The 13,537-nt window shown below is 36.2% G+C and overlaps 1 protein-coding gene across 6 annotated transcripts in view; it reads right to left on the bottom strand.

Annotated features, from left to right (window-relative positions):
• Positions 1–13,537, bottom strand: part of KCNK2 (potassium two pore domain channel subfamily K member 2) — a 160,357-nt gene that overhangs the window by 20,874 nt on the left and 125,946 nt on the right. For 3 of the 6 annotated variants that reach the window (XM_080587226.1, XM_080587227.1, XM_080587230.1), the window contains 4 exons: positions 11,938–12,113; positions 8,443–8,629; positions 3,407–3,592; positions 166–305 (listed from right to left, as the gene is read on the bottom strand). In XM_080587226.1, the coding sequence (XP_080443352.1) occupies positions 166–305; positions 3,407–3,592; positions 8,443–8,629; positions 11,938–12,113 (689 nt within the window). The remainder of the gene's footprint in view (positions 1–165; positions 306–3,406; positions 3,593–8,442; positions 8,630–11,937; positions 12,114–13,537) is intronic. The other 3 variants (XM_080587225.1, XM_080587229.1, XM_080587228.1) reach the window with 2 other exon arrangements.

Genomic DNA, 13,537 nt, shown 5'->3' with positions numbered 1-13,537 from the left:
GTATGTTGGACTAGACTGCTACAGTTCCATTTGAGCTGAAGCATATATTTAATATACGGACAGCTTTGTCCCATTCCCTAAGAGTAAAAGGGTTTGTAAGTTCACCTGACTGCTAATCAAAGTTTTTAAAAAACAGTATTTCTTCTCCTTTCAAAATGTTCTTACCTCTTCCTTTGTCTTTTTTGATATGACTCTTAGCCAGTCTCCAATCATGCTGAGGACAGCTGCAAAGTAAGCAAGCCCAACAAGGATCCAGAACCACACCACTGGCTTATAAAAATCTAGGTACTCAATATCTGATCCCCCTGAAAAACAATGAAGTTAAAAATAAAGCACACTTAATTGTTATAGGTGCAATACTATTTTAAAGTTAATTCTTTTTCTAAAAATGAAAAAAAATAAAAAGCAGATCAGCAATAGTATGAAAATGTACACAATAGTTCCTAATCTTTCACAATATTTAAAATGAACACTGACAAACTTATTCAGCTTTTGAGATACCATCACTTAAGGTGGAGGACACTTAAGGTTGTTGAAGACAGCTTGAACAGAAGGACTTCCCACCTGCTCCAAATACACATGCTGTACGAAATTTTAAGTGTTGTTCTGGAATATGTTTTATGCTGAGAAATCTGATTTTGCAAGGACTTAGAAGCACATCTGAATTACATGAATCCTTTAACCCTAGTAGAGAAGAATAGTACCTGCATTAACAAATGTCCCTGTTGGGCAGTCAAACATTGCCATCTCCTTTTTACTGAAGAGGAAACCAGGCTACAGAGACTTGAGCTGAGCTGATCATACTAAAAAAAAAAGGATGAAGTACGTGGCAGCTGAAGGCAGCTTTTTTGAATCCCACTGCCATAAGAACCAGATACTTTCTTCTTTCCAAGTGTTGAAGTAAAAAAGGATAAGTTTCAGAGATGTCTGTAATGGAACTTTTAGGTCCAATACAACTATAAAGAACAGATGCTTTATCCTATCCCCCCACCCTCCCCCCAAAATAAAAATAAAATTAAAATGAAGTTATGTTTATCCAGATCTCTCAGACAAAACAAAGTAACTCATATTTCACATCTTGTAGTACAATAAAACAAGTCTACAACTTGCAGATCAGCTAAACTATGACAAATAAAAGAATACTCTTTATCTGGGTTGCTGTAAACAGAAATTTGCATGTCTGCCCACTGAAACAGCCAAATGAAAATGCTCTTCACCCCCTTTCATGAAGGGCAATGTTTTTCCTAGCTCTTATTATCTAATCACCATGCAGATTACATGCAAACAAAGAATTTTACTGACTAGTATGTTAGTGTGGGATTCCTCATAGATGGAAATTGTTTTTCTCATGTCAATAAGCCCTTTCATAAATAAAAATTGTTGAGCTGTAGTGGTTTATTCAACTGCCTAAGAGATGAAATCCATATTGCAAAAATGGATACTTCAACACTTGTACAGTCACAAATATAGTACAAGACAGGGCTTTATCAGAACAGAACAGAAGACAGCCATTCACCCAAAAGGTTGAGTTTGTCACATGCCAGGACAAACAAAATAGAGAAATATGTTAACATCCACCTTGCGTCAATGCAGTAAAAGAGGATATCCAGATGACATGTCCCTGCTATCATTCAAAAAAGTGGTGGATTACCACCATGCCTTAGCTCTATCAGGAGTCAGCAACGAACCACACTCCTTGGTTCACACTCTTCATACGTTCATACAATGCACAAAGACATACAATGTAAGGTATCCACTTGCCAGATTTCTAATTTCCAGTGTGTAAAGTTTATAAATGGGAACTGGAACCCAAATATATCAGTCTGCAGGCAGCAATTCCTTCATCATGTATATGTAATTTGTTTACAGCAAGGTTAATTACCAGATCAGGTCTTAATATTCAATTAAGAGTTTTCTCTGCTGTCTGGCCAGGAGATGGCTCCATCTAGCCATGCCCAAAGGAGTTCAGCTTTCCCAAAGTTTGCAAGGGACAGTCAAAACCCTCTAGAAAGGCAGCTGAAGTCTTTATCAGCTCTTGAATCTATGAATTTCAGAGACTCCTGGTGAGGTCTTGATTTAATGGAAGACCAGGGAAAAAGAGATATACTTAAGGATATTTGTCCTGAGATAAGTATTATCTTTTGTAACTATTGGAGGAATTCAGCAGAAATGTTCAAGTGTCATAGAGTAACACAATATCATAAATAGGAAAACAATCAAAATCAACTGTACTGAGTTCACAGTAAATGAAATTCATTTACTACTGAATTGCAATTTACATAAATGTGTACAAATATATTTGTGTATGTACACGTAAATATATTTGTACTGAAGTGTGAGATAATTAATCTAATGAATTTACCAGTAACACTGTAAAAAGTGTATCAACATGATAGATTTGCATGAATTTTTCATAGCACCACTTTTAGTAATGCTATCATCTGTCTTTTGCAAAGCAGATTTTACATAATGCCTTCGGAAGCAAAATGCTGAGAAGCAAGTTGAATTTTAATGTTTGGCAAAATTAGTTTTGTGGGCCAAGGGACAAAAACTTTTGTCCAACTTTGTTTGAACTTTACCTGAAATAGCATTAACAAACAAAGATATATATCTACCTTCCCAGAGATTTGGTCAACTGGCATGCACCAGCTCTAACTAGAATTTTCACTGCCTTTATCTTTACAAAGAGCAGCCTCAGTTTATTGCTGAGATGTTTTGTGGTACAGATTTGATTCCAAACTCCCTAGAAATCAATGAGAAATCAAAGAGCTTTCTCATTCATCTTCATCAGACTTTGCATTGCTGCTGCCACCATTTTTACTGCCAAACAACTTTTAAATGATTTAGGATTTTCCATGGAAGGCATAGATTTTTTTTTATGGCCCAACCACCTTTCCTTTCTGAGGTAAAAAGTTCTATGTTTTAGTGAAGGATGGCATTCAACAAGATTTCAGTTGTACATTAGGACGGATTCTGTTTATCCAGTAAGTGATCAGGCTTAAATTTACATATAACAATTATATTACATAAATTAAGTAAACGGTATTCTCTATTGTTGCCACTCTTTTCTCTATCCTTTCATAGCAGACAAACACACAAATATTCTAAAATCTCTAAATCTAGAAATCTCTATCTCTAAAGTATCTTTTTGTTCATGTTTTTGCTTCAAAACTATAATATAAAGAATGAAAGACAATATTGATGTTGAATATCTTAATTCCATATTAGCATAAACTTCTGTGTTATTCCAAAGTTGGCCCTTCAGACCAGGAATGGTCTTTATTATTTTTTATTAACAGTACAAATTCTGAGCATAAAAAAGTGATTAAATTTAAGCACAACTTAAATCAAAGGTTAACAAGTAGCCATCCCTCAATCAGTAGCTTGTCCATCAGTCAAGATGAACCTGGCACCATGGGCAACTGGCATAATCCAGAAACTTCGTTTGTCCCATTCCAAAGAAACATGGAGGTTTGGCCCTGCACCTTGAAAGGAATTACCTCGAAGAACTGCAAAAAGGGACAGAGTAAGGCTAGCTTATGCAGAGACCTGGAGAAGCGGCGTGCTGGGGACAAGACAACATTTGCACCATCTGCAAGAAAGAATATAATGTTGGCTATACAAGTTACTTGATACCACTCAGTGGAAAATGGAGAGCTACTTCAGAATACAGGGCACGGCTATAAACACCCTTTCCACACTGTCCTATACAGAAATTGAGTGAAACACTGCACGCTGACTTAAGCTTAAAACAGCCTACATGGTTCACACCTTATAGCCCTTATAAAAGATACGAAGTCCTGAGGTGACAAAGAGCACTTCTGAATGCCAAAAAAAAAACAATGCCAGCAGGAGAGAGCAAAGATCAATGGGATTGCTATGACCAGTATGTAAGGTGTTTCAGGTTGGTGATGTTAAATGAGACTAAAAATCTAACAGTATTCTACAAATTAGTTCTCCCTCCAAGTAATTCAGTGCAGACCCATATACATATATATATTAAAATGGCAATAAACCTAATTCAATTACAGCCCAAAACAGTAAAGAAGCTATGAGCTAAAATCACAGATCAAAAGAAAAAAAGAAAGAACACCTTAGAAAACATTTTAAAATTCAAGACTCACAAAACTCTGTGATTAGTTAAATTGGACTGATTGCAGCATAACCTTATTCATTATGGCTGTGAAACAGACTACTGATGTGGTATTAATATTTCTGACCTTCACGTAATTGTCAAGTTCTGGGCATCTAATCTACTTTGTATTTGATAGCTGCTAGACTATCTCCTCCAGAAATATTTAAGGATTTATCTGCACATATGAACAATGCATTGTCATGTTACATATATTTTGATCTCATTGCTAACATTGGTAGCCAACATTATCTTTCATTACACTAAAAATGACATGACATGAAAAGTCCTCTAACTTTCCTCTTTTGGATTATTTATAATAGTTTGATTGTTTTTTCTTCTCTAGTATTATTCATGGTCTCCCTTGAAAACAAGATAAGCTATGTTCGAATCAGTATGGCATGATTTTCAAGAGACAGTTTCTTACTTCCTTTGTGTGCGTGTATTTGCACGTGTGAAAAGCTACTATGGTAAACCTTCTTCAGTTATAAAAAACTCTTAAAAAAAGAATAAAAATATATTAAAAACTCAATCTCCCCATCAAAAAAATCAACCCCACCCTTCACCCCCAACCCCAATTAAAAAGAAAAAAAAATCCATTTTCCAAGACAGAAAGAGGTTGGTTTTTTTTTTTTTGAAATACTATCCATGTATTTTCTTGAACATGCAATACAAAAACTGTTCACCTTTTCTCTCCTTGCACACACCCTGAATGATCAGCCTTTTACATCTACCTTAGGACTTCTCTTGCTAGTTGAAACTGCAGCTAAAATTTCCATAGGCTCCAAATGGCAACTTAGATTCTCAGTACAAAAGGGAATGTTTTGGCCTTGTGGTTCCTGGGAACTGAATGCATGTTCTCCAGTACAAATGAGAAGAAATTTGTAGAAAAAAATCTGGAGAACAAGTATTTCTATTGTAACAGCCAGCCCTACAACCTTTAATACCATTACATTCCGTAATCTCATGTTCTCCTGTTGGTTCCCTTCTGGTACAGCTATTTGGAAACACTCTCCTTTACTTCCTAAAAGTTCTCCAAGGCTTCTCTTCAGCTTTCAAATCCAGTGGTGCCAGGCAGCAGCCAATTCCATGTTAGTGAAAAGAGAAATACTGTAAGAAATGTTTCTCTTAACCCTGATACACATTATCACAGCCATGACATTACTATCCAGGACCTTCAGACTTGTTTTTTCCACTGGGATGACAGTTCCCAGAAAGATAATAAGATAATTACCAGAATATTTGGAAGTTTTCAAATAGTTAGGAATTTTGTTTTGTTTGAGGGAACTTTATGAAACAAAATTTACACATAATTATGAAATATCCCATGGAACTCCAATGTGCTAAAAGAATTGCCTTTTTTGTTGTTGTTCTAGAAGTCCACTCCATTATAATTGCAAATTGAAATGACACTGCCCACCACTCTGTTTTAGTTTTGACTATTCTTCTGAGTGGTAGAAGGCAATTTACACTAAATATTATTTAAGGAACATTCCTTCCCAGCCAAAAAAAATCAGAAAAAAGGACTAAGTTAATGTCAGTCTATTTTTTTCCTCAAGTGGCTGGTCACCTAGGCACTTATAACTGGACTGAAGTAGCGTTCTGCCTGATGCACAACTCACCATGACAAATCAGAACCAAGAAATGTCACGCTCTAGATCCACAATGATGTCAGATGCTTCTGCCAGATGAAATACTTATGTTCCATCATGACAACCTCCCCTATAGCCATTTACACCATTACATGCCTTATCCCTATTTGCTTCATCTCATTTTCTGGCATTCAGCTTTTAAACTTTTGGGTGAGTGTGTTCTAGATAAGATCTACAACAAAACACCAATGGTATTTAATGTCTACAAGGTGGTTATGGCTTACCTAAAAAAACACCACAAGCAAACAAAAAATCATAAAGACAGCTTACTAATTTGGTAGCTTGCAAAATATTCTGCATGCTTTCTCAAAATTAATAAGGAAACCTAGCCCTTAAGACAAATGTTATCAGCTAAACTGATAATTTCCATCGTCAGTTTTCCTTTTAAAATAGCTTAATATGATGGAATTTCTTCCTTATATCTAAATCTACCCTCTTTAAAACTGTTACCCCTTGTCCTATCACTACATATTCCCTCAGAAAGACTCTCCCTATCTTTTCCATAGACCCCCTTTAGGTAGTGGAAGACCACTGTAAGGTTTCTATGGAGCCTTTTCTTCTCTAGACTATCAACTCCAACAATCTCAGCCTGTTGTAGGAGAGGTGCTCCAGCCCTCTGATCTTCCTCATGACCCTCCTCTGGACTCTCTCCAACAGGCCCCTATCCTTCTTATGCTGGGGACCCCAGAGCTGAATGCTGTACTCCAGGTGAGGAGTAGAGGGGGAGAATCACTTCCCTTGGCCTGCTGGCCATGCTTCTTTTGATGCACCCTAGGATATGGCTGCCTTTCTGCAAGTGCACATTGCCAGCTCATGTTGAGTTTTTCCATCCACCAACACCCCCAAGTCCTTCTCCTTGGGATTGCTCTCGATCCACTCATCTCCCAGCCTGTATTCATGCTTGGGATTGCCCTGACCCAGGTGCAGGACCTTGTACTCAACCTTGTTAAACTTCATGAGATTTGCACAGGCCCATCTCTCAAGCCTGTCAAGGTCCCTCTGGATGGCATCCCTTCTCTCCTGTGTGTCAACTGCACAAATCAGTCATCTAGTCATCTGCTGTCAACTGAGTATGTCAGTCCACACAAAGAAGATAACAATGAACAAGCTTATTGTCAACTTCATCTCTGACAAAAAACAATCTAGTGGCCACATTAGCTTCATAGAGAAGATAGAGATAGTCTAAACATATTCTCTTAAGAGTCTTCACTGCAAGTATGAGTTCAATTCCTACACACTGAAACTCTAAGTCAATAACATATTACAGAATGAATAGGAGTGTCTTGCCTGTTGCTCTAAAAGTAAATAGAAAATATTCATAGCATTTTGATATCGCCATTAAAGCAGAACTTAAAAATATGCATAAAGACCATAAAAGGCCACAAGGTATAGATCAACATAATTCAAGAACATTCTGTAGAAAGGGAAAGTGTTTCCTGGTAAAATTAAAAACCAGACATCATGTAGGAACAAATTACAATATCAAGTGGTCTACAAATAGAAAATCTGCAGAAATTTTATAATGAGAGTAATGATGAATGTACTCAGTGTTCCAGTTAGAGTAAAGTGGGCCATTTCATGTGATTTCTTACGGCAAATATAACCAGGCCTTTATACATTGTTATTTTTATGCCCTGCCACACACATACACGAAAGGAAAGAAAGTCTAAAGCACCCAGACTCTTGGCTTTGAAATAGCATAAATTTTTGATTTGGTGCTAGTCAGAATCTGTTCAGAACCACAAATTCTTGAAGACAAAATCAAAATAAGAACAATCTGGCTGAGGAAAGCAAGTCTTGGACTCGCAACATGAAATTCTGAACTTGTAATCCTAACCTCACCACCTCACTGGCTCAGATCAATGCACCTTCAATACAGACAGCATATACTTAGTCCTATTCTGAGAAGAGATCTTTCACCTTTTCAAGAAATAAAAAATAGTGTAGATAACAGGCACACCCTTTTTTATTATTATTTTTATTTTTTTCAAGTTGAGCTTGTTTTATTCATTTGTAACTAATCCAGTCTAGATTAATAGAACCAGGTGTTGGTCATGTCATCTATAAGCTGTGCTACACCTTCTTATATTGTAAAACACACATGGGCAAATGCACACAGAGCAAACAAAAGTACAGAAAGATACAAGAGCAACAGAATTTCAGTGGCAGAAGAAGAAATCTGGATCAACACTTTGAAAGCAAAATATGCACACAAAAACTAAGTTGCATATATAACTGAGCAAAATGAGACACTAAAGGACTCCAGTTAAAGTAAAAATACTCAGCAGACTAAAATACTGTAATTATTCTGGTACTTCTCTCAATCTGTAAAGCCAAAAAATTATCTAAAATCAGGTAAAACATCTTTTTAACAATAAAACAGAGGAAAAAAAAGAAGCATATGTAGTCAGAGGGAGACTGTTTCATCGTCCCACCTCCTGAATGTAGTCAGCCACATGATCCAAGGTGGCAGTCTCACAGGGCTTGACACAAGAATGACGAAGGGTAAAACTGGGTGAGAAAGGTAAAACCACCCCTGCCACCACCACCAGAGTTGGGTCAGTGCTCACCTGTTCTCCCCAAAAGAAATATAAAAAGGCAGAACATTTATCACTGTGCAAAATATCATGAGATAAAGAGCAGTGAGAAAAATCTTACCTGCAACATAGTCACCAAATCCAATGGTAGTTAAAGTGATAACCACAAAGTAAATTGCATCTAGTGTGCTCCAGCCTTCTATGTGCTTGAATATAACTGCAGGAAGAGCAACAAACAGCACGCAGCCAAACAGTATGAATATTATTGTTGAAATTATGCGAATCTTTGTCTGACTCACATTCCATTTCTATGGAAGAAAGGGAAGGGGAAAGAGAGGAAACCCATTGTTAATAAAACTGTGCCACTATATATAAGCATCTATCACCTACAATGAGCACCTCATTGCTCAAGAGGACATAGTTCTCAGACAGGAAAAATCAAAGCATTGTTTTATTGTGAAAGGGTTTTCAAAGCAAATATGACTATCCTAGGAGACATTTGGTGGCAGAAAACACAAAGCAGCACTGGACTCTTCTTTGTGGTCAGCTTTGTGGTCTGGGTGGATGGCACGTGTAACATTCATTAATATTAACAGCTGATCATGCTACAGTTTGAGTGAGGACAAAATTTGAGTGAGCTTCAAGTAGTGCTCGCACCTGGTATCTGTTTTTTTTTTTTTTTGCATCCACAACTAACTAAATAAAAATGGTGAATTTTACCATATATTTCTCTCTTTAATGAAATGGATGACTAAACAAAACCATAGAAAACAGAGTTGAAATAGAAATAGAGGGGACATGAAGAGATCTTCTCTTCCATACCTTAGTCAAAACTGAAAATAACCACACCTAAGCCACTGCATACAAGACATGTGAGGCAATGCAAACAAGGTTAACTTTTCAGTAGAAAGTTTTCCCAATGCTTACCCTGCATCTCATTTGCTTCAATTTAAGTCTACTACTTATGGTCTCATCCAGGGCAGACCAACTGCTACTTTACCCTTTCCAGCAAGCTTTTACAGGTGTCTTCTCTGTCATATATTCTTTAGTCCAAATAAATGCATTTCTTCAAGTCTAACTTCACCCACTCAATTCTCGTTGCTGTCCCTTGCCTCCATCCAGCCAATACACACATTTCTTTAGATGTGGTGCTCAAAACTGGACAAAAAAGTGAGACATACTACAGCAAAACAGAGCATAAGAAAGGATCCTTTCATCCAATCTGTTTATTTATTTACACTCCTATTTAAACCTTTAAAAGTGACCTATGCTTTTTCACAACAGTATAACACTCTCCAGTGCTAGCTGAAGAGCCCCTAGAGCCCTCAGAACTTTGCTACAAAACTGCACCTGGACAACTGTTTCCTGACATGTAATTGAATATTTCATTATTCTTTAATAATATCTTTTGAATTTGTCGTTTTTGAACTGTATCTTATATATTCATGCTGCCTTTCAAAATCTTCAAGATCACTTTGAATTCTAATTTTGTCCTCCAACTTTTAGCTCTCCTCAGCCTGAGATAATCTATAGATTTAATGAGAAAAGTCTTTTGTCTGTTGCGTAAACTATTAATGATTTTTTTTAATTGTACCAAAGCTAAAACAGACCATTCCAAAGTCATGTTTGACATGCCCTACAAATTTGACAATTTTCCTCTCAGTACAGTTTTCCAAAGAGTCTTCCATCCATCCAGAGCATATTGCTTTAAATTAAGGGAAATTAGGGACTGCGTAAAACTGTAAACTTTCAAAAAAGCTGACCAAAATGAAATCAAACTATTCATGATGCATGGTTTCTTGTATTTATGTTCAGCGCCAATGTAAAATATGTTTCCAGTCAGCAGGACCAAAGTCTAGCTTTTGTAACCCAAATCCTAGTAGCTGGTCAGATTATGGCAACATGAAATTCCCTGTTCTGACCCATCAGTGTCTCCTTGTTCTTCTTTTGAAGAATGAATGAAGGAGTGTTCCAGACTGCAACATACAGATCAGTGTTTTAATTCAGAGATTGCCAAAAGGAGGCAAGTTGCTGCTTTTTGTGCTACGGTGGAAAAAAAGAAAAAGGACCCATTATTCCTCTGAGTGGAATAGCCTAAGAGACACAAACAAATTGGTCTCGTATTTTGTATTTTTATGCAAAAACTAAAATTCAGTTACAACAGAAAAGCAGAAAGGATAAAAATAAAACGTGTTCTCATGGAATGTTCATGCCCTTTTTAGCCAAATCTCAGTGGAAATTAATGTTATTCACCAGTAACTAATCAGGACTGGAACTGATATCTGGAACTGAAAAAAAAGAAAACAAGGAAGAAAAAAAGGCAAACACACACAAAAAAGCTATGCTTTTTCCTAACAATGGCTTTCAAGCTTGTGTTTACATACTGTAAATGACTATTTCAGCACAGCCCCAGTTTGCCTTGCATCAAGAAAAAAGAGTCCTTCCAAAACTTGCTGTTTTGATGCAAACAGCTACAAAGCCATGGTACTTGCTATGTATTCACTAGATATGACATATTCTACACATCAAATGACAGACAGTATTTCATAAATGTTTTGAACATAGTATAGTAATAGCTAGGCCTCTAGTATTTTATTAAAGGTTGATAAAGTATTTATTTCATTTTCTTATATTTTATTGTGTCATTTATTCTAGGCAACAAAAATATCAGTAAATATATTTTTAATAACTGTAATAAGAAAGTATGACCTTGCTAAAATTTTCTGATTCTGAACTCAAAGTATCGTGTGTGAAGCAGACTAAGTTAAGCAATTAAGTTCCTCTGCTATAATTTAAGACACTTGGTTGTTATCTTTATCAATATCTGCACATTATTAACTTTATCAATATCTGCACAAGCTTGTATAGTCTCTTGTTGGGTCCCTTCATCCACTTAAGTTGTGCCACTCTGTGTGGACTAATTAAAGATCCATGGGTCAAACAAAATGAAGGACATGAATCTCAAAAGGCTGTGCTACATGGTTCAGCAGAAGCTGAAAATACCTTAAACTGTAGAACATCCTGCAGCTCAGTGAGGAGACCAAAGTCTCCTCAAACAGGAGTCCAGTGTTGGGAAGCATGCTCTGTACCATTTTGTCTGTCCTGCTCCCTTGAGTGCCCAAAGCGTTAGTTGCCTACAGCCCCGTAAATCTGGAAACATAAGTGTCCACAGGCTTTGACGTTTCCTCAGGTTTGCTGATGTCTGTGTACAGATTTTTAAGAGCTGTGATTTTAGACTGACACCAAAGATCTGTGAATCAACCCAGAGCAGCAATAATTTCCATGCATTACCCTACAGCTCCACTCCTCCATCTCACCATGCTGGTGATTTCCTACCACAGTTTGTATTATAGTCTTTAAATGTAAACACCACAGTAAGCTTAAGAGTACTTTAAGGGCAAAACAAAAAAATAAGAGGTTTTGGATCTTGTTATTCCCAGTCATCATTATTGTAGAAAATGTTGGACCACATCCAATTCTCAATTAACAATGTTCAACATGTACAGGCTCCGCAATGTTCTCCGTACCTTTTGCTAGACATCTGGTTACAAGGATGAGCTATACCCTGTGTGTTACGCTTGTTATACTTAGAACAGCAAGCAGCCATCATACTCACAACAAAGGTATCTTCTACTTTGGCAATTCCTTTTCCAAAGATTGTCCCTAGTTGATCTCCAACACCAGCCAAGAGAAAACCAAAGAGAGGAATTCCCAGTAAGGCATAGATGATACAGAATATCTTTCCACCTTGTGTGCGTGGGGAGATGTTTCCAAAGCCTAAATTACAAACAACTTGAGATGTTTAAAAAGAAATTACATATATTACACTATACATTTTAAAAGGACTGTAGGAACAGAACAGTTGCAAACAGGTCCTACTAGGTTAACCATATGATACAGTAAACATTGTGGAAAATCAAAAAAAAATGTGTTGTATAATCCTCTTTGAACTAAATTAAAGTGTTGTGCTTTTTTTTTTTTAATATTGTATACATAGTATGGAGAAGAAAAACTTTCATTAGAGAAATAAATCTTATGTTTTTATATATACACATATACCCTTATAAATTACAACTTTCCACATTTAATACATGTAGTTAATACGAATTGGTTAACTTGTGTTTTAGCCTCTGTTTTCTGGAAACATCTATTACTGGACTTGTAATTCCCAGACTGCATTACTCTAAAACGAGATACAATTTTTGGGTGTGCTGTGCTTCAGAGCAAAGCAGCCTGAAAGAAACCATTTGGATGAGCAAAATAGGAACCTCTAAATTCAATGGAAGCGCTTACACTCATTATTAAAGCCTCAGGTTCTTTCACTGTTGCAAACAGAGCTTCGAGAGACAGTTTACAGCTCAGGGCTCTCCTCCATTTGAAAAGTGAAATAATTTTCACTGACTTGTGAAAAAACACCCTTGATATGCCCATGATACCTCCATTGCTGCTGTTTTACTTTAAATAGAAATCCCAAAATATGAAGACCTTAGACACCTCTATCTTTGAAATGCCCTCAAGTGTATCTCCAGGATTGATGTTTAAATGATATGTCCAAGGTCGCGCTGTTTCATGAGCATTAGTCCTCATTTTAATTCTTTTTGTTCCTCCAAAGCACCACTGAAGTTTTGGGGGAGCAGCAGGGCAGTAGTAATAACACATCAGTATATTTGATATTATTTCACTTTTCAGCACAACAATGTGCACTTTGAAAGAGGCCAGAGGGAGAACTTTTCAGAAAAAATGGGATTATTTTACATGGAGAAATTAAGCAAAAGCTTTTAAAGAAATTAACATTGTTGTAGAAAAGATATTTGTAGAAAAGATATCTTGTGAATAAAAAGCAAAATATTTTAGCAAGTCATTGAGACATTTGTTTCTCAGTTTATCTTTAATATTAAAATTGTGTATAAGAGATACTTTTCATATAAACACATGAAACATTCAATGAATATCCCATTTTCCTTTGAAAAAGCTGACAAAATTTATCAGCTCTATCAAGAACATGCTCATATTTTGTTTTTTGAAATAGCTTAGTATTCATGCACACCAATCACAAGCTTCTACAAAGCAAAGCACTTTTAATGAATATCTCACCAATTTATAAGATTTTTTTAACTATTTTGAGCATATTGGTTTAATATGTATTTTCTTCATAAAATATATTTGTATTACCTTAATTTTTCATTCTTCTGTTATGCAGGTAAGCTAAACCAAAG

This window comes from Anser brachyrhynchus (genome assembly GCF_964034855.1).
Source record: "Anser brachyrhynchus genome assembly, chromosome: 3".
Lineage (NCBI taxonomy): Eukaryota > Metazoa > Chordata > Aves > Anseriformes > Anatidae > Anser > Anser brachyrhynchus.
The sequence above is the reverse complement of the archived record's forward strand: the minus strand, read 5'-3'. Positions and strand labels throughout refer to the sequence as shown.